Source organism: Emys orbicularis, chromosome 1 (genome assembly GCF_028017835.1).
Source record: "Emys orbicularis isolate rEmyOrb1 chromosome 1, rEmyOrb1.hap1, whole genome shotgun sequence".
NCBI classification, from domain to species: domain Eukaryota; kingdom Metazoa; phylum Chordata; order Testudines; family Emydidae; genus Emys; species Emys orbicularis.
In genome coordinates, this window is record NC_088683.1 from 210,513,304 (window position 1) to 210,535,385 (window position 22,082).

A 22,082-nucleotide genomic window follows, 5' to 3' on the forward strand; every position below is an offset into this window, starting at 1 on the left:
CAATGGATCCACACTTACACAGGTGCTAGGCACACCACTCATGTGGCCCAGAGGAGCAACAGCCACTATTCCGGTTCACAGACAGGAATAAGCAGCTGTGGAGGTGCTGCGGTGCAGCCTGCTCTCAGATTGGGGCTTTATTTATTTATTTATTGGTCCCATCTCAAAGCCTTGTTACTTGAAGTTTGTGTGAAGAGAGGTGAAATTCAGCAGCAGCAGCCAGAATAATTTTTTTCAGGTGGTTAAAAGCTCTAGTTAACGAGATTCTTACTTAAAGTGATTTGCATCATTGGCTAAATAACGATTACCCCACTGCAAAAAAGACCAGAATAAAAGAGGCCTGGAGGCTGGTGGTTTTCCTCTTCCTGCTGTCAGACAGAGAAATAACACTCTCCTAGATTTCTTTTCCAGAGGCTGGTAACTTTAGTCTCAATCAGATTTTCTTTTCTCTCTCTTTCAGGACGGTTATTCTGAGCGAAGGACCCTGCAAGGCCTACTAAGTGGTTATCATGGGCTTAATTGCATTTTTGAAGACCCAGTTTATAGTTCATCTCCTCATTGGGTTTGTCTTCGTTGTGAGTGGGTTGATCATTAACTTCGTCCAACTATGCACACTAATCCTCTGGCCTATAAACAAGCAGTTTTATCGCCGAGTAAACTGTCGCCTTGCCTATTCGCTCTGGAGCCGTGAGTATACTCTGATGGGGATGAGGTTGGGGAGAAGCCCGCCGGCCCAGTGCCGGGGAGGGGCTGGAGAAGAGAGGAGTCCAGCCGCGGCCAGTGAGGGGAAAGGTGCCCCAAATTTTTGGGTGCCCTACGCAGCCATGTATGCTACATATGCCTAAGTACGGCCCTGGTTGCATTCCTTCTTCACAACCCTCCCCAAAACTCCCTTCTTTCCCCGAGCCTTACTTCATTGGCCTCCACTCCAGCACTCCTGCTCTCTCCCTGGACTTCGTTCACTATTTAATATGGGGCACAATTTCCAATATGGGTGTCTAATATTGGACTCCTAGATCCATATTTAGGCACCTACCTCAGTGGCCTGATTTTCAAAAAGGGCTATTTACTTTAGTGGGAGCTGCTGGGTGCTCAGCACTCTTGAAAATCAGATCTCTAAGGTAGGTGCCTCAACAGGGATTTAGGCTTCTAACGTTAGATGTTAACGTTTAAGAAATCATGGGCTCAAAATGTTATAAACAAATGTACTCTATAGCAAGAGCGGTGGAAGCTTCCTAAAAGTAGGGGGGCCACTGTTGCCCACCCCTGCGCTGCCTCTTCCCCTGAGGCCCCACCCCAACACCACCTCTTCCCCGCACCCCAAGGCCCCGCCACCCACTTACTCCTCTCCACCCCCTCCCCCATCACCCGCCCTTACGACGGGTAAAATTTGGTGGGGACATGGCTCCCTGGCTCCCCTGTTCCATCGTCCCTGCTCTGTAGTGTCTAAAATATAGATCAAATGGGGGGGGGGGGGGGCGAAAACTGCCAGAGAAAAATGTTGTTTTCAAGCTTATAGGAGGATATTTCAAAAAATACTTACTTTTTTATATTTCACTGTGTCCCTTTAATATATCAGAGCACAGCCCTGCAAACCTTTACTCATTCGAGTAATCGATTGACTTCACTGGGAGAATGGCCTTCCTGTGTCATCAAGGATTGGTTTGCAAATTTAGGCTCTTAATTTATACAAGAAGTTAATATTAAGCCTGGAGAGTTATCTACTGTATAACAGCTAAAAACAGATTGATATAGGCATTTTAAAAACTAATCTATTGGCTATATTAAAAATACCATATATTTATGCTCCAAAAGGAACGTAGCAGTTGAGCAAGATCCTAGGTGCAATCCAATTATAGCATTTATGTGTTAGTTTGTAGCTTACTATACATTTAAAATCTGTGAGAAATTAAACTATGAAAGTCAAGGTTTATAATGTAAACATAACCTCAGCCTTAACAGTGCTAATGGCCTGTAATGGAAAAGCTGACAGAACGTTCACTTTAATTGTGGTTTATAATGAAGAAAGTGATACAGCCTTATAAACCTAGCAGGGCAAGTGTTGCCATTTATAACATGAATAAGGAATACTAACGTATTTCGGGAGTGGAGCTATAGTTTGCATTCCATTCTACATGGTTGGTTTTGGTTACTTATTTAGAAATATTTCTTTTAAGCTGGTGTTTCTCGTGCCAGTTCTCACCTCAAAGATAATTTTTAAAAAAAGCAAATTCAATAAAAGCCACTCAGTCCACCTTTGTGCTTTGTAATTTTTTTTCTTGGTTTTATGAAGTGTACTTAATATTGTAATACTTCTCCATGGCAACTGTTATGTCATGTGGCTGACATGGGTCATTGTATGACCGATCGTATCCCAGATACAATACACCTCAGGTGGGTCAGGATAACTGGCAATGGTGATAGAACAAGAAGAACCAAGCTGGACTTAAACTGTGATCTTGGCATTTGCAGTCACTGTGACAGATATTGCAACCTAATGCAGTACCTGTATATTAAATTTATGAAGGGTTTATGTATGAATGTGTTCTTCTCCATGGAGGAGGGTTACCACAGCTCCTCCAGGAACTAAAAACACTGGGGGAGTGATCAAGGCGAGTCACTGAGACTAAACAACTCTAGGGAGGTACCACTTCGGGACTGTTTTGCATACACTGGTTCAAAGTGGGTTTTCCAGAGACTCAAAGAAAGAGCTCTTGGTATAAAAAGGCTGAGTTTGAAGTGACACAGTGCCCTCTGTCTGAACCAGCAAACCAACATTCACATTTGTCCAAGGGGACCAATCCTGCTGAAGGATTGGAAGTACTTTGGCCCCATAAGACTGCTTGTTTTTCTTGATATGTTTAGTGTGGGTTTAAATCTGTTTATTTTTTTATACATTTTTCTCTGTAAAACTTTTTCCGTAAGAATAAATGTCCCTGCTTAGAAAGAACTGTTTGGATTACTGGTAAATCACACCTGTCATAGTCCTCGGAGTGAAAGCAGAGCCCAGCCACAGGCTATAAGCAGACTGGCTTGCTGGGGATCATGCAGTGTAAGGCAAGGGTCTGTGCAGCCTTAAAACTGCTGATCAGAAAGGAGTGGGACAAGAGTCCCTACTCAGAGACTGGTTACGGCAGGAGTTCTGAAAGCTGAGTGGGCACTCTGGAGTGGACCGTGGTGTAGGTCCCGTGAAACTGTGACAGTCACCATTTAGGGGGAAAACATTTTTTTTTTTTTAACTTTTGATGTGGGATTACTGAGTGACAGTAAACATGTAACACCACAATGCCATGTTTACAGAATCACTTTTCAAAGGACAGCCGTGCTTTAGAATTAAGGCTACTGCATCCTCAACTCAAGGTATTGAGCTGTTTGTTTGTTGCCCCATGCAGTGAATTTAGAAAAGTATCAGTCTAAATTTGTATTTTTTGTTTGTTTGTGGGTTATTTGGTTGGTTGGTTTTTTTGCTACCAGTGTAACATTAGTTATCACTCTTTGACTAGAACTTGCTAGCTTTGGTAGCTGTGATATACATTATCAGGAAGATTATTTGGAGTGGAAGTCATTCACACATGTACTTAATTTTAGGAGACTTGAATCTCTTGCTCTAACACATCTTAACTAAAATGGTCAGTATGGTGCTTTGGTGAATACCACCTTCCTGTGGTAAAGCAGTGCTGGAGTTTCTGTCAGGCTCCCTACAAAGAGAAAACACTTCAGAGCATCTGTATTTCAGGCTTACTAGTGTTAGTGCTCTTCAAATGACTCATGATTCTTAATAGGGCAGTATGCTTAGTTTAGTCCAGTTGTAAACATAATATCTTAGAATCTTGGTATCTTGAAACTACTGTCCTCTGTACTCTAGAGCAGATAGATGTATCCCGCCACTCTGGCTTACTTTGTTTCTGGATGGTTGTCCTCTCGGGAGGCAGCAAGAGCCCCTTTTCCGGCAAGCTGAAGCTCTAGAATCCGAGAGGGGTTGGGCTAAATTATAAGCATTTTTGTTTTGTTTTGTTAAAGTGAAATCTTGTTGCCTCACAGGCAGTTAGAGCGAGCATCCAAACCATCATGTAAACAACAAACAAGATTTCAGAGAATAGGCCATAGCATTGACAGGATCAGTTGGAGACTAAATATCTGGAGCCCAATCTTTTTTTTAAAAAAATCACCAAAAGAAATAAATGTACATGAATCATATATCAATGCACTTGTAAAGGACAATCTGCTTCCTCGTAGTAACTCCCCTGTTCCCCAACCCTCATATCTCAGTATGAGCTCCAGGAAAAATCTCACAAGAATGTTTCAGAGTAAATGGTGGGAATGCTCTCATACCAGTGCATCCATGTCTGGCTCTGTTGAATTTTTGTTCTCTTTGGAGAGGAGAGCTCAGGTACAGCCTCCATCCTTTTTTTAAGGAAGATTTTTAAGAGCACAGCGTAGAGTTAGATCAGGAGATGTAATAACATTAATCTCCAGAAAGAGATAGAAAGGCAATTTGTCCTGTGGTTAGCATAATTTCTGGCTGCATAAAGAACCAAGTTATTGACTAGTCGGCAGGATTAAGAGTGGGTGTTGTGGAATAACACACTGAAGTCATTGAATAATCCCCCAGTAACCTGAGCCCCGTATATTAAATCCAAGGACAGCTCCACCAATGGTGGGCCCACTTAGTGACATCCCCCACTTCTTGCATTTTAAACATACTGGACTAGATCCGGCTGCAAACCTGCTACAGTGAGGGTGGTGGTGGTATTTGTATCGTGCCTAAGGGCACAAAATGAGGATCAAGGCCGCATTACGCTATGTGCTGTGCAGACATGCAGGAAAGACAGTATGTGTCCCAAAGAGCTTGCAATGTGGAATATAACAACACCTGAATGGGTGGATAAGATTTTTAAAAAAAGAGGGGTGAGAAGGACAACAGCTACAATGAAATGTAGTCTAGGCATTAATTTATATTGAGTCCCCTGTACAGTTGCTTCAGAAATTTTATAACAACACAACAGGGTTTTGTTCCATCTCTTCTATATATTTGACTGTTTAATTATTTATATAGAGGATGTAATAAGAGTTTTACTGATCTCAACAGTGGCTAAGATTTCTTCCACAGGACAGCAAGATAATTCTATTTAAGGTTCACAAATTTGTGCATTAATATATGTTGAAGCACTAAGTTAGTATGGGAGTAGTTTAAAGTATACCAGAGGTTTGTGAATAAACCTCTCTCACTGAAACCACCAAAAATGCACTTAATTGATGCATTTCATCACTTAGAAAATAGGGCTGGCCAGGTTTGAGAGAAACCTGTAGTTATAAATTATGCATCCCTGTTGATATTCTCATTTCCTCCCTTCTTTAAATCACAGTGGGAAAAGAGTCAGACTTGACGTACAAGTTATATTAGTCTCTTCAAGCCCATAAAGGGGCCCTGAATAAATGATATATAAGTGAATAGGCTTGTGGATATGACAAGAAAAGCAATTTAGATAATCAGTCCTGGAGAAGCTAACCTCTCTTTGATTAACATTGAGCAGGGGTTCTCAATTTTTTTCCATACTCAGACCCCTCTGAGTCTGCCTCATGTCTAGTCTGGATCAAAATTGGACCCCAGCCCATTTAGCAATATGGGAAGGGCAGGCTGGAGACCTTGTGACCACCAGGTGGCGAAACCCTCACATAGAGAGACACTGCCCCAACTCATCCAGCCAGTGCCTTATGAAACAAAGCTGAAGTTCAAAGCTACGTTAGTGAATGTTCTATTAATGGTGGGAATTCTAAATATGCAGAAGAGAAGGAAAGATGAAAAGGGGTGGGTAATGAATGAGATATCAGAGAGAGAGATGAAATGGAGGAAAGGATAGGGGAAACACAGAAATGTAGAAGAAGAGTTAGAGAAGGGAGAGGGAAAGGGATCTCTTTCTCTTTCCTTCTTTTGTAGACTAAATAAAGGAGACGCAATTTCTCCTTCTGTTCTTACCCAGTAATTTCTCTGGACTCTCCCAGTTCTTCCCCCATGTGTCTCTGACTTTGTGTTGGTAACCCTAATACGGCATTATTACAGTCATGTGTTTAATATTAAAATATACTGCAGAAATTCTTGTAGCATTTATCCACTAAAAGCCCATTATATTGGTTTGTTTACCTCAATCAAGCATATTTCATATGAATTCAGTGGAAACATTAGGTTGAGTCTATGCATAATTTGTGTTCCACCTGGGAGGAGATGTCCCATTTAGTAGAAAGGTCTACTGCTGAAAGACCTGCTTTCAGGTTCGTGTGTGTGTGTCTGTGTGTGTGAGAGAGATGGGGGGAGAGGGGGGGTTCTTGGTGTTTGTGAAATCTTGAATTTACGATGAGCAATAATAACAATCAGGTATTTATCCCGTGGCCTAAATCCTGTTTCAGGGTGATAACATAAATATGAATGCAGGTGATCTGGTGTATGTCAGTCTGAGAACTCATTTAATCTATAATATAATATAAACCAGCAACCTCAGCAGGATGGATTAAAAAGGTGATAAACATTGTAGTCTAGAAAAGTTTGGAATGGGATTGGGATGGACAGAGGATATTAAACGTGTTATGGTTAAGCATTACAGCTAACCTGTGTCTTTTTTTTTCCCCCTCCCCACAATATTATTCAGAGTTAGTAATGTTGCTGGAATGGTGGTCAGGCACAGAATGCACTTTATTCTCAGACCAGGCCACAGTGGATACATTTGGAAAAGAACATGTGATCATCATCTTGAATCACAACTTTGAAATTGACTTCTTGTGTGGTTGGACTATGACTGAACGCTTTGGAGTGTTGGGGGTGAGTGATTCTGTGAACTTTCCCTTCATCTTGATTTAATATAAAACTCCTGTGTTTGTTTTTTCTTTGTGGTGGGATTTTCAAAAAAACTCCATTGACTTCAGTTTGGTCAGAGCTAGGCCAGTGCTGAGCACTTTTGAAAATCCCAACCTTAGTGCTTTTGTTTAGGTCTGACATATATAAATAATCAAATGTCATTGGGCGGTGTTTCTTCCAGAGTTCCAAAGTTCTTGCTAAGAAAGAACTGTTGTATGTGCCCTTGATTGGTTGGACGTGGTACTTCCTTGAGATCGTTTTCTGCAAAAGGAAATGGGAAGAAGACAGAGATACAGTTATTGAGGGATTAAAACGTTTGTCTGATTATCCTGAATATATGTGGGTAAGTGTCTGATCCTTTATAAATAGTGTCTCCTCTGCTTAGAGTGCAGTGATGAAGACTATATTTGTGTGGTGTGTCAGCTTCATACTTAAGAGCGCCGCCTTCTTCCTGTGATTACATTTGAAGCGTATAGCTATATGCCTTGTTGCAAGTGACTTCATTGCACACTAGCCAGGCTTCTGATCTGTTATTGGATAGGAATGCCATTTTGAAAATTGTTGGTAAATGTGCATAAGTATTTCTCAAAGTATTTAGCAGTAGAAACCTAAGCTTGCATGTCTCAAAACATACAACTTTTCCCCCCCCTTCTAAAAGGATAAAAGGACTTTCCATAACTCTTTTTACCCAAAAAATACATTATTCAAGTTTTACTACTGAACTTGTGAATCTAGGCTACATTTTCCAGGCTAAACTAAACATATTATTTAAAAAAATAGGGGTTTTTTTCCTTCAGGAACCTGCAGGGGGGCAATGGGAAGAGAGATTTGCAAAGGTTGCAGATTACAATGGAAAGTTTTTGCATCAGTGCATTCTCTTTCCTCTGTGAAATTGTACAGGCATTTGAGAAACTTGCAAGAATATACAGATGTCTCCAATTGCCTTTGAAGTGTACATCTCCTTTATATATGCATCCAACAGTTCATTAAGCTCAGTTTTGTGGGGTATATTACAATAATACAACATCATAATTAAACCAGAAAAAAAAATTATATTCTGAAAGATACCTTTATGGCGTCACATTTTTGAGCTAATGTATCCATGACGCCTCACCACCAAGAACTTGATTTGAGTCTATTTAAAAATAAGTTCCATCAGGCTTGAGAATGTGTGCAATGCATTTCAGTCTCCAAATGCAAGCTAAAAGGTTCGTATTGTAAATTCCTTCATGGGCCCAAACCTTATCTCCAATAGTACCAGGCACCACTATAAGAGGTGCTGAAAAGATTTTGGCTCCACATAGCACCTCTCATACCCAATATATTCCACAATGTTTTACAAAGTGATTAAACTAGCAATCCAGTGGCTGTGTGATCAGATAAAGTTCACAAACAGTGCTGGACAGAAAAGATTTTCAGAGAAGGGAAAACAGCATTCTCTCCGGCTCCAGCATAATTGTTACTGAAGATTATCTTTTATAGGTGGAGCTAATAGTTTGCATTATAAGCCCCTGTTGTCAGTTTCCTATGCTTTGACCATCTGGGCTATGCTTGCTCTCTGCCTCAGACTGAATATTTTTGGAATGTTTTAATGAAAATGGGTGTCGCTTCTGCAAATGAGGCTAGTGAAACAGAGGTAGTTTTTACCAGTGTTAACAAAACAGTAAAATTAAATAAAACTGACTCTTTCAAGAGCTCTAGAGCCTCCATTTTGCAGTAGTAACTTGAAATCTGAAAGGGAGATAGTCTTGGGGTCCTGAGATGTGTTATGTATTCCCTGTGAAATCCACCCAGATTTGATAGAGTTATTATAAACCCTCTTAAAATCAACATTTGTACATGCTCAGTAAAGCCTGCGAGAAGCTTGCTGGTAAAATCTTTGAACATTCCATCTTCAAAGAGCATGCTTCCACCTCTACTAAGCCTCCTAAATGGCAGACAGAGAGCTAGAGCTCCAGACAAGGGGTACAGCAATAGCAGCTACATCTCTCCCCTTAGCTTTGCGAAAGGTGCTCTTGTTTGGGAGCTATGAGGAAATTGAGCTCTAGTCTCAGCTCCTCTACTAACCAGTGTTGATTATGTGCCTTTCAGAGTCCTTATGATTGAGCAAGGCCTCATATCCTTTAAGAGGTAGGCAAATATCATTGAGAAACTTCACAAATAAAGCAACTGCTGAGAAGTTGCACAAAGTCACTTCTGGCAGACTTTGGAATTGATATTAGGTTTCTAATATGGCACATCTCATCTTTTTAGCCACACACTCATTCAGAATGAATGTGCCAGATCTATGTGCTTGGCTATGCTCTCTGTAACCACTCGACCATACTCCGAGCAAGAAATAGAAATCAGAATTACTGTCTGCCCCCCACCCCCCAGCCAGAAATGGAAACCAGCGTTCTTGTTTCCCAACATTTCTCCACTGTCAATAAATAACTGAGTAAGCCACAGGCAAAGTATGTCTCATGTCGCCTTCTAATGGCTGGCCCACATAGAGAATAACAGCCTCCTACTGCTACCACTTATTCTTTTAGCTCAAGTGATAGGTGTCTCTGCTGCCCAGCTAAAGGTCCTGGGTTCCAACCATGCTGATGGTTCAGAAGGTCATTATGGTTCCAGGTGATGGAATTTCTTAGGGGGTTCAGTTTCTTTTCAAAAAGCAGAGGAAATTATATACAAAAATTTACATTAAAATAACTTTTAGGTTGCACAGTCAAGCACTCAAAAGTTAGGAAATGCCAGAATTAAGGTTGTCTGTGCAATCTTCACTGGATCTCCTTGTGTGTTTGCATTATGATAATCTTTAATTACGTAATCACATAGTATTTGTTCTACAGTACTTCTTCCTCATTCAGTGCACAGGATGGACAGTGAAGGAGGCAGAGAGTTGCGAGAAGAGAAGTTATTATGTTTAAGATGCTGGACTGAAACCCAAGAGAGCTGGGTTCTTCTATTCCGGGCACTGCCACAGATATCCCACATGATGTTTGACAAAGACTTTCATAATGCATAACCATAATGGTGTTGAATTAATGTTGCATTAATAACATTCATTCTGGCATTTCCTAACTTTGGAGTACTTGACTTTGCAACCTTAGCATTCATTTAATGCAGCTTTTTTTGTATGTAATATTTATATATACTAAAGAGAAAGGTAGAGGCACAACAGCACTGTTACATAACAGATGTACAGTGACTACAGCAAAATTGAGAGATTGTCTTGGTTTCCCCATTTTTAGCAGGACTTACTTTTGAAGCACATTGTGAACTACAGCAACTAAACATAATTTACTGCTGTTATGAGTAGAATCAAATTCCCCTTTTTGGCTTTTATATGATGCAGAGATTTGTGTGCACACAAGTTAGGAATGCAGTAGTGCCATGGAGCTAAAATGAGGCTAAGAAAAGTTGGGAAATAGGTTACAGCCACTCAGAATGGCCAAGAATCCAGAGTTCACCCCTGTGGCGCCCATGGCGCCCAGAATATGTACCTGGTGTTGTCTATTCCTATTAGTTTTGCTCCGGGCTTCATTTCTAAGAGGGGAAGATGTGGGGTGGCGCCCTGGGAGCCACAGATCTGTCTTCTCTGTATTGTCCTTTTTTTTTTTTTTTTTAAGGCGTGTAGTGGAGAGTTTCAGTCTTTGTCAATAGGTGCCCAGAGTGCAGTCAAACAGGTGATGTAAGGGTGAGTCCATCCAGTCTCCCCTCCAAAAGGAAAATATTTAGATACTTTGGGATAATATATTTGCTTTCAAATGGGCATGTATGTCTTTGAATAGCTTTTCTCACTTGCAGTACCAGCCCCTCACTTGCTATGACTTCTCAGGATTTTTTTTTTCTGTAATGCTCTTTCAGTTGTAGTATTAACCTTTTAGACCCTTATGACCTTAAATTTGGTACCAGTACTTTCAAAACTTTACTTTTACATTACCTGGATCAAAATCTGCTCTTCTCTACACAAGTGCACCTTCCACTGGCTTTAGCGAGATTTACATAGCAAGATAGGAAGTATGGCAAAAGACAACCCTGGCTTAACCAGGAGGTTTTCAATGATTTGAAACTCAAAAAAGAGTCCTACAAAAAAGTGGAGACTAGGTCAAATTACAGAAGATGAATATAGACAAATACAAGTATGTAGGGACAAAATTAGAAAGGCCAAGGCACAAAACGAGATTAAACTAGCTAGAGACACAAAGGGTAACAAGAAAACATTCTACAAATACATTAGAAGCAAGAGGAAGACCAAGGACAGGGTACATCCACTACTCAATAAGTGGGGGGGGAAACAATCACAGAAAATGTGGAAATGGCAGAAGTGCTAAATGACTTTTTTGTTTCAGTTTTCACCAAAAAGGTTAGTAGCGATTGGACGTCTAACATAGTGAATGGCAGTGAAAATGAGGTAGGATCAGAGGCTAAAATAGGGAAAGAAAAAGTTAAAAATTACTTAGACAAGTTATATGCCTTCAAGTCACCAGGGCCTGATGAAATACATGCTAGAATACTCAAGGAGCTGACTGGGGAGATATCTGAACCATTAGTGCTTATCTTTGGAAGACAGGAGAGATTCCAGAGGACTGGAAAAGGGCAAATATAGTGCCCATCTATAAAAAGGGAAATAAGGACAACCCAGGGGAATTACAGACCAGTCAGCTTAACTTCAGTTCCCTGACAGATAATGGAGCAAATAATTAAGCAATCAATTTGCAAACACCTAGAAGATGATAAGGTGATAAGTAACAGTCAACATGGATTTGTCAAGAACAAATTATGTCAAACCAACCTAATAGCTTTCTTTGACAGGTTAACAAGCCTTGTGGAAAGTGGGGGAAGCAGTAGATATGGTATATCTTGACTTTAGTAAGGCTTTTGCTACTATCTCACGTGACCGTCTCATAAACAAATGAGGGAAATACAACCTAGATGGAGCTACTATAAGATGGGTGCATAAATGTTTGGAAAATCATTCCTAGAGAATAGTTAGCAGTGGTTCACAGTCAAGCTGGAAGGGCATATCAAGTGGGGTCCCGCAGGGATCGGTTCTGGTTCTATCCAATATCTTCATCAATGATTTAGACAATGGCATAGAGCGTACATTTACAAAGTTTGTGGACAATGCCAAGCTGGGAGGGGTTGCAAGTGCTTTGGAGGTTATGTTTAAAATTCAAAATGATCTGGACAAATTGGAGAAATGGTCTGAAGTAAATAGGATGAAATTCAATAAGGACAAATGCAAAGTACTTCACTTAGGAAGGAACAATCAGTTGCACACATACAAAATGGAAAATGACTGCCTAGGAAGGAGTATGGGATCTAGGGGTCATAGTGGATCACAAGCTAAATATGAGTGAACAGTGTAACACAGTTGCAAAAAAAGCAAACATTCTCTGATGTAGTAGCAGGAGTGTGGTAAGCAAGACACAAGAAGTAATTCTTCCGCTTTACTCTGCACTGATTAGGCCTCAACTGGAGTATTGTGTCCAGTTCTGCGTGCCACATTTCAGGAAAGATGTGGACAAATTTGAGAAAATCCAGAGAAGAGCAACAAAAATAATTAAATGTCTAGAAAACATGACCTATGAGGCAAGATTGAAAAAAATTGGGTTTGTTTATTCTGGAGAAGAGAAGACTGAGAGGGGACATAACAGTTTTCAAGTGCATGAAAGGTTGTTACAAGGAGGAGGGTGAAAAATTGTTCTCCTTAACCTCTGAGGACAGGACAAGAAGCAGTGGGCTTAAATTGCAGCAAGGGTGGTTTAGGTTGGACATTAGGGAAAACTTCCTAACTGTCAGGTTAAGCACTGGAATAAGTTTCCCAGGGAGGTTGTAGAATATCCATTGTTGGAGATTTTTAAGAGCAGGTTAGACAAACACCTGTCAGGGATGGTCTAGATTGTACTTAGTCCTGCCATGAGTGCATGGGACTGGACTAGATGACCTCTCAAGGTCCCTTCCTGTCCTATGATCATTCTGTGATCTACATCTTTGTGATAGAGAAGAGAATTTCCTTATTTTACTTGTTTCTTGTAGCTGAGCTGGAACTTGAAGCTGAAGTCATGTTCATGCATTTTTGAGTATTCCTGTGACTTTTAAAGGAAGAAATGTTTCAGCTGGAATTGGGGGAGGAGGGCATGTATATGTATGTGTATATGTATAACCTATTTGCTTGATTAGAAAATAAATAAAATAAATAAACTGATATCCAAAAAGGTGCTTTAAATTTAGTTGCATCTCTGAATATTTGCATGTGTGTTCCACATTCTTTGAGACCAGGCTCTAATTAGCTGTCTTCTGAAAGCGGATACTGTACAGCAAATTGCTGATTGTAATTCTCAAATAATATGATCTATTATATTCAATTAAGCCACTGAAGAGTTGTAGGATGGCTCTGATGCATGATATCTAAAGAACAAAGGAGGGAATTGAGTGTGTCCGTCCTGTAAGAGCGCCAGATCCGCACTAAACAGTAATTTCTTCTTAAGAAAAACCCTTGTTTTTCCTCTTGTTTTGTATGCTAGTTTCTCCTGTATTGCGAAGGAACTCGTTTTACAGAAACCAAGCATCGTATCAGCATGGAGGTGGCTGAATCCAAAGGGTTGCCTAAATTGAAATATCATCTGTTGCCCAGAACCAAAGGTTTCACCACTGCTGTCCAGTGTCTCAGGGGAACAGGTATGGGTGAGCTGTTTGTTCTAAACCTTACTAGTAATGTGTGTTATTATGTATCATAGTTCAGTATATTCATTGCATTTGGTGAGTAGGTGATAATACAGACTCAGTATGGCCCTTGGATGACATCAAGATTAAGCTGAAGCACTAGACTCCATTTTCTAAACAATCTTTAAAATGTATTAATTTGTTCTAGTTTTAATTTGCAAAAATTAATACTTTCCATCTTTAAAGTGGCAATATACAAACATTGCATAATTAATCAGCTCTCACTCCACTCCTGTGAGGTGTATGCATGTACTCTGCCAGAGCTTAGATTGTTAAGGAGGACATCTGGGTAAATAAAACCGATGGGTTTTGAAATGTTTTGCCAACTGGTATTATTAAAGCAATGTTTACATCAGGGTTGTTTCTTTTTAAAGCTTGAACAGCAGCAACCTCGATGCTTTGGATGCTGAGGTTAACAGCTATATTATCTTTCTTTTGACAGTTTCAGCAGTGTACGATGTAACGCTAAACTTCAGAGGAAACAAGAACCCATCTTTATTAGGAATCCTTTATGGAAAGAAATATGAAGCAGATATGTGTGTAAGGTGAGCATATAATGATGGAAGTGTTTGTGTTTGGATACTGTGTCCCCCAAACTGGTAGGAAAATGTCATGCGTCACTGCATCCCTTGAGGATGTTCCTTTGCAAGCCCTGAGGATCTTCCCATTTCCCTATCATTCAAACTAGTCTCACTTACAAGACCCCATGTCACGGCCATCACCTGTCAGGCCAGAAGGAGACTAGGTGGAACTTTCAAGAGTGGGCATGACTACGCCTATAATCCGGCATTCACCTGCACCCTCCAGAATCAGGAAAATTAAACTAATCATGCCCTCTATGCAATGTGGTGTTAAACTTCTGCCCAAAATGAGCAGTCTCTCATAATGGATTGTGCAGAACTGCATAGTATGATCATTCCTCTCTTTTCTTACATGACTTTGATTAGTACTGAATTCACAATGTTAATCTTGAATGAATTCACACCGAAAAATTGTAAGACAAAAACACCCTATCAACACTTTTCACAAAAGGATCACGCCTTTTGGACATGATCCTATATCCTTAGTCCTGGTCCTCAAAGGAAATCTGAACATCACCTTCAAAGGATGAGCCTGGGAACTTAAATTCGTAACTCTGCTAGACACTAAAAACCATGGATGCAACAGACATGCTGGTTGTTTTATGGCCCATTACAACAATTTGTAACACATCCTGCTGCCTACTAATCCTCCATTGTCCTACGACTGCAGACTTATTGATTGCCCACTTCATTTTAAGTAGTCTCCTACAAGATGATGAACCCCTTACACTTAACAATCTGTCCCTCTTGGTATTTAGCTTAGACTCTCTAGTTTCCTTGTTCAGACCCAAAGAAGAGCTTGTCCCTTCCAACAACAGAAGTTGGCCCAATTAAAGATATTGCCTCACCCACCTTGTCTTTCTCATATCCTGGGACCAATGGCTACAACAACACTGCAAATATTTTAAATATTAACATTGTTAATTGTCATCATTAGCATCTGAGTTAGCACCCATTGAAATAAATCAAGTCAGTCAGTCCTCACAACTATTGTTTCAGGCCCTCTGCTAACTTGACAGGTGTCTCTGTGTCTGTTACCTTCAGCTTTGAAGGTTTTCTTTGCAGCTGAAACAATTTAAGACTGCCTTTTATTTAAAAAACTGAAAGTTGAGACCCTGAACAACAACTGAGAGGTCTGTCCACTCCCTTCCCCACCTCTTGTCCTTGTGTTCCCTACGCTTTGTGAAACACTACCTTACTCTGATAGAGAGATTGCTGTTGAATAACCAGAGGTATTTCTTTTTCTCCCCTGGGTGTTGGGCACTGCCGTGGAGTGTGCTGCCACCAAGCTATTGGCCAAGCTTATTCTTCTTTTTGATACAAGTGGTTGTGTGTTGTATTGAATCTTATTGGAGAGAACTTCTTGGTAGTCTCACCCAGACCTTCAACATTGTGAGATAGCAGCAGCAATTTTGCAAAATGTAGCGCAAGAGCTGCCAGCCTAGAAGCAGGTGAAACACGAGCTGTAGTTGGGGAGGAACTTCCATTCCAATCCTGTTCTCAGGTGCTTCCCCAAAAATTACTCTCTTAGCTGAAATTCCCCATGCTTCTTGAGAGCCCAGAGTTGAGAGGGACTGGAAACCTGGTACAATTCCATTTGACCATTTTGGGAATTATCCAGGGATGGAGAAAGGAAAGGCATGCATTCAGAAATGCCTTCAGGACATTTTCCAGAAATCTTTTGCAGTTGGATAACTCAAAGTGGTTTCACTTTAACTCTTCTCGCTTGCCACGTACATATTCCCAAAGAGGAGCGCGTGCTTTGCTAAGTGGAGAAACAAGTTACAAACTAATAATAGTGCACTGCACGTGTGCTGAGTATGATTTCCCTAGACAATTGTAAGTGCCACAGCATGGCAAAGTAGATATGAGTAAGTATGCACAAGCGAATATCTGGATATTTTTGCACTGAAACAACGGCTTCATCCACTTAATACCTTCTGCTTGCTAAATGAGATGTGAGTTGGTGTGGTTTGGTGGTGCTAAAGGAAAGATGAAAACCAGTGGCTTTCAGCCAACCTTATAGAATAGTCTGTAGTATTAGTGCTAGGTGAGCATACCTGACTCATTGTGCCCAGTTACTAACCTAACTTCTGAATTGTTCAGTCTGCTGTGATTTTAAACATATATATTTATTTGTGGGGTGAATGTGCCTTCTCGAGACACTTGACTGTGCTAGAACCTGCCTTGTTTAAGGTTGCTTGGGGACATGGGAGGTTAATCCCAACTGGAAATACAACTTTTCTGGTGATGGGAACTTCCTACAGTGCTGCAATGAGCAAGTACAAAACTGAATCTAATTTTTCCAGACATTAAACACAAATACAGTATGGTGAGCTCTCACTGGTAGGATGTAGCTAGCATACATTTCCCTCTCACAGGCTGTATGTTTCTGTCCTTTTACTGCAAACTGAACACATGTAGCACCCTTGATGAGCCCGCAGACTTAGCTTAGGTCAAAGAAAGGAAGCCATCTGAGCTCAGGTTTTGAGCATAAGATGTACGCTGTCCTCTGCACGGAGATGAGTGGCCAAGCCTGTTTGCACACTTTGCAGATCTTCATTCATAATGGATCCAGAGAATTGAAATAATCCTCCTAAATCATCAAAATGGTCTTGCTGTGAGTACCCTCTAGTGGCGATTTCAGTGCAATGATGACTTTGGAAGAGAACTTTCAGCAAATGATGCTTTTTATTAATTGCGCAATCCTACTTTATAAAGCTATTCTCAAAAACTAAATATTATGTTAGTGATTTAACGGTCTAGAATGGGTTGAACGTGTCTTTCAGAGCACTGGGAAACACTCCCATGTGTGTTTTACAGATTATTGTACTTCGTGTATGAACTGCTGACCTGGTCATTGGCCATCTCACTGATATTTTTTTCCCCACCAGTGTCTTTTCTGTTTGCCCAGAGGATCACAGAGTCAGATTAATATCATCCCTCCAAAAGATTCTACATAACTAGGGATGAGTGAACCTTGCAGGTTTCAACTTTGCAAATTGAACCTTGCAAAGAGTCTCTCTACATTGCAAAGCAAGCAGGCTGGCACTGCAGTGGGAAATCATTTGAAAGCTGGAGACTGATCGCTGGAAGGGCAGAGTGATTGAGAGGACCGTAGAATAGGAGGGAAATGAGTAGATTGTCACTAGAAGTGGCATATGAAGAGAAGATGGTTTCAATAGAGCTGGTCACAATTTTCCAAATTTTGATTTTTCAAGCAAAAAAAGATGATTTTTTTCACTGTGAAAATGTTTGTGAATAGTTTTCCAGTTTGTTGACTGGCTCTAGTCGTCAAAATGTGAACTAGACCTTACTTGAATTCAACCATTGATAACTCCATTGCAGCTGCAGTAATACTTGAATAGAAAATACATGTTTTTCTGAGGGAGACAGAAATTGGTAGGAAACAGCTGTATATTCTGCTGTTTCATGAATGCAAATTTCTAAGTGGGAACTGGAGGTGTGGTTTCTGTTAAAAGCTGTCTGATTCTTATTTGCACTTCATGACTTTGGTAATTCCAAAACTTCTGTCAGTTTTTGCTATATATTGAATTGCAGCTCTTCATTTGAAAAGATTTAAAGTAAAATAAATATCTGGATTTTCTTTTAAGACTCTTTTTTTTTAAATCTCTTTGATAAACCAGGAGATTTCCTCTTGAAGATATCCCTGTAGATGAAAAGGAAGCTGCAAACTGGCTTCATAAACTGTACCAGGAGAAGGTAAATGGCTTTTTTCTCTTTCAGATCTGTCATAAAGTAACGTTCTAAGGAGCAGCATGTCAAGAGCTGAGCAATGCACACTCAGCTCCTGGAGGGAGAGAGGAAATGGGAGCACTATGTGTAACTTGGCAGCTATTCCTTAGATTGATTTAAGAAGCGGTGTTGGCAGGCTTTGAAGGGAGCCCCAGCCATTCCTCCTTGACCACAGAATGGTGGCTGTGGTTTGAAGGGAAACGCTGTGGGTTACTGCACAGACATAGAAGACACCCCACACACACACCGCCACCCTTGGGGGAGACCATACGTAACCTGCTCTCTTTTGCTATGTCCTTCAGGTTTGGGGTATTTTTCATATATTTTTAAATGCTTTTGTTCCACCTATGGATGTTTCTAGGAGCTATAGACACATGATAATTCTAAACCAGATGTGGTCATTCATTTTGGACACGCATAGTAGAGTGAGGCTCTGGACTGCAACTGTTGCAGAGCTAGTCTTTGTTCTCTCCTGCCTATTCCTCTGTCTCTGTCTCTGTCCACTTGCCTGCCGGATCTCTGCTGCCATTTCTGACTTGATGCAGGCAGGTCCATTCGTTTGCTGTCAGAGCACATAGGTAGTGCACTCTCCAGGTGCTCAAAAGTTTTATTTCAACTCTTTTTCCTAGATGATAAAGTTCTTCACCACAGATTTAATAGAGCTGCAGGGACGGGGAGAGAACTGTACATAAAGTTTGCCCCGTGCTTGTATAGATTGGACTTGTGTACATCTGTTTTGAAATGCATATCTTGATGATTATTTTTTGTGTGCTGTTTCTGGCACGGAAGGTAGAAGAGCACAGAAACCCTGACACTTATGAGCATTTTTCTGCCTTGGTGACCTGTACTGCAATATTTCCAAACCTTCACTTAACCTGTAGGCAGGCAACAAATTGTTCATAAGGTCCTTGGCGTTGTTCTCCCAAGTTTCACTTTTGTTCATTGTAACCATATTTATTGTAGATCCTAAAAATACTCAAAACAATTGGGGCAAGGAGACTGAGAATTGTTTACAAAGAATATTACTTGTTGTCTGCCCCTCTTGCATTCTGGATGTCGATGTGTCAAACAGATTTAAGAGTCATTTGAAAATTATGAAAATGCTCCATGAAATTTCCCACTTTGGTAGATGAGCGTTGATGCACATTTTTATTTTTTGCTTTTCCATTTGTGTCGCCCTCTTTGCTGTAGAGTAAGTATAGAGTTAAGCAGGAAAAGCAGATAGCACACCATTTCACTTCACTTGGACAGAATGCTCTGCATTAGCTACAATCGAAGGTTTGGTATCTCTTGTTGTTCGCTGTACCTCCATTCAACACTGGAGTCAAATTTTGTTAAAGAGGATTTTTTATACATAAATTGATCTCTGTGGGTTTAGAAAAGCCAGTGTAAGTGTGGAATTCCTAAAGTGCTGTCTTTGTACTAAAGGATTTATTATTAAGAGGAAATGCCTTGAGCTCATCTTTTTTTGGTAAAGTCAGTGGAGGCTAAAATAGCAATAGGTTAAATAAATGATTTTTCATTCTGTATGCAGCTTATAAATCATTGTCTTAAACTGAGAAAAATAATGTGGACACAGTAACCATTTGTCTGATTTTTCTCAGTACCACACTTTTCTAAAGACTTAGTTCAGAGCGTATTACCTTCTGAAGTTCTATGGTTATGGCTACTGGATTGAGCCTTCCTGTGAAGAATCAAGTCCCAGTATCTTCAAGTTTAAGGAAATGCTGTCCCTGCTGGTCAGCTTGTGCTTTGCCTCACTCTGTTAGGTCCACAAGGAACACTTTTGCACCTCCTATAGATGGTTCCTGACTCTCTAGTAATAAAAACAGGAAGAAGGAGCAATAGAGAAGCAACCAGCACAGGACTGGAAAGTGTCTGAGTAGTTCTCTGGGCTAAAGCTCCTCTGAAGTCTGAACACACTGACAGCTGGTGTACGGTGGTGGAAGGAGACTGACAATATTTGATTTCTATTTGTTTATTTTTAAATAGTGTTCAAAATGTTTGTTTATAGTATTAACTGATGGTTATCGCAGCATAACGGAATGCCAGAGAGGCCACAGAAAATACAAATTCCTCTCACAGACTCTAATAATGCTTGCCACAGATGTGGCATCATGGCATCTTTATGGCATCATGGAATTCTACAGTCTTGGAACTATTCATGCAAAAACTAACATTTCTGAATTAGGAACATTCTTTCCCCCACCCCACCCCTCTCTCTTCCAGGATGCTTTACAAGAGATGTATAATAAGGAAGGCATATTTCCCGGCCATCAGTTTAAACCTCCTAGAAGACCATGGACTCTGCTAAACTTCCTCTTCTGGGCTACTGTCCTGCTCTCTCCTCTCTTCACATTTGGTTTTGGAATTTTTGCAAGTGGATCACCCCTTCTTATCCTTGCATTCCTGGGGTTTGTTGGAGCAGGTAATGAGTTATTGAGAAGAGGGAGATGATGCCAAAGCACAATATGATACAATAGTGGCCATTAGCTGTGATAAATTCTGTGTATGATTACTATTACTGATACTTGCAGAAAGTTGTTATTTTGAATGAAAATTCAGGACAAGTTACATAGGTTTCCATTTTTGCATAGAAAAACAATTATTTCAAAAGCCTTAATTTCAAACAGGTTACTCTCTTATTTCTTAAGTTACATTTAATATGCTAATTAATATTCACACAGTAGCCCCTTCATGAGGGGTGAAGCATATTGGCTGGGCAGTGTGAAGAAGTTTGCACTGATGGTCCCCATACTGACTGAGTATGTTCTGTGGTTAACGGAAGACTTCAGCTTCCAGAGCTATCAGTACAGCTTCTTTTAACACATGTGCACTAGTTACACTTTTATTGAGTCTTTAAATCTGGACTGCCCTATGGTTTAATGATTTAGCACATGTACTTGATCCAAAGCGTCAGTCAATGGAAGCTGCGTACACAGATTGGAGGCAGTGTATGTCCCAGAGTCACTACTGATTGCTCAGTCTGTGACCTCTGTATCCAATCCCCCATGGCCCATCTCGCATCAAAGTGTGTATGTGTGTGTCAGAGAGAGAGATAGACACAGATTTTTATCATTATATCAGTTGTAATGCACCTCCAATTTCTGTATTATATTTTAAAGCTTCCTTTGGAGTTCGTAGACTGATAGGAGTAACCGAAATAGAAAAAGGCTCCAGCTATGGCAACCAAGAATTCAAGAAAAAGGAGTAACTCACAGCTGCAGCACAGCACATATAACCAGACTATGGTATCAAATTAACTTCATTAAAAAACACTTAGAAACTATCTTTTTCTTATTAACTGATGACTAATATTAATGAATAATACTTGAGCCAAGAATGAAGAAATTGGAAGAATCAAGAGGAGAGAAAACATCAGCTTTCTGTCTGTTTAAGGACCATTTTATTCAAACTTGGGGTGAAAATCTGGGCTAAAAAATGGTAACTTTTTGCTTTGTTTGCGGAGTGGCCGAGAAATATTGGACACAGCTACCTACTTCTTCAGATGACCAGTCACACTGGTTTATCCTTCAAGTATCTGAAACTCACTTTGCAGTAGGAGCCATTGAATGTTTCCTCTTGCTAAAGCCAATTTAATATTTGTTTTCCCCAGCATCAGTGCTGAGTGTGCTCCAGGAAACACAACCCATTTTAAATTCACTGACAGCAGTTCCTTGGGTGAAAGCCATTTGGAAAGGCCATTTTATCATGACTACAGACAAAATCCCATTTGTATACATTTTATTGAAGGCACTTTTTATTTTCAGGCAACATCATACAACTTCTGTACCACAAGAAAATGGATAATAGAATTTTGATGGAAGTGGTACCTTATTGATAAGCACATACTGTACATCAGATTCACTAGTATTAATACAGTTTAAAGGCTTTCCCCCCCTACCTGTTGGTCAATGCTCAGTTAAAGCTCAACACCCCACTTTGGTGATTTGAGCACTGCCCTGTTTTATACTTTACATGCCTTGGATCTGTTTTGCTTTGCTTTGCTTTTTTTAAGTGAATAGTAAGCCCTGAGATTTGGTCCAGTGTAAAGAAGGCTATTTACTCAGTTGTACTGACGTTTCTTCCTTATTTCTGTTCATGTTTCTCATCGCCGAAGTCCCACTCCACTGGTTGTCCCTCGCAGCAGTCTACTGAGAAAATCAGCATAAACCAGCACA

At 40.3% G+C, this 22,082-nt stretch overlaps 1 protein-coding gene across 2 annotated transcripts; it reads left to right on the forward strand.

Annotated features, from left to right (window-relative positions):
• Positions 1–509: 509 nt before the first annotated feature.
• On the forward strand, positions 510–21,115 carry AGPAT3 (1-acylglycerol-3-phosphate O-acyltransferase 3). 2 transcript variants are annotated; one of them, XM_065420582.1, is made up of 8 exons: positions 510–687; positions 6,645–6,814; positions 7,032–7,193; positions 13,366–13,519; positions 14,007–14,109; positions 17,793–17,868; positions 20,131–20,329; positions 21,027–21,115. In XM_065420582.1, the coding sequence occupies exons 1-8, from the start codon at positions 510–512 to the stop codon at positions 21,113–21,115; spliced, it is 1,131 nt and encodes a 376-aa protein (XP_065276654.1). The 2 variants fall into 2 exon arrangements, with proteins under 2 accessions (XP_065276654.1, XP_065276646.1); XM_065420574.1 differs by having other exon boundaries at positions 20,131–20,315; positions 20,989–21,115.
• The last annotated feature ends 967 nt before the right edge of the window (positions 21,116–22,082 follow it).

Bases quoted from the DNA above. Each gene is read 5' to 3' on its own strand.
- AGPAT3 (XM_065420574.1), top strand. From the start codon at position 510: ATGGGCTTAATTGCATTTTTGAAGACCCAGTTTATAGTTCATCTCCTC. The intron at 688-6,644 runs GTGAGTATACTC...AATATTATTCAG, and splicing joins TGCCTATTCGCTCTGGAGCC to AGTTAGTAATGTTGCTGGAA. The intron at 20,316-20,988 runs GTTTGTTGGAGC...TCATTATATCAG, and splicing joins CTTATCCTTGCATTCCTGGG to TTGTAATGCACCTCCAATTT.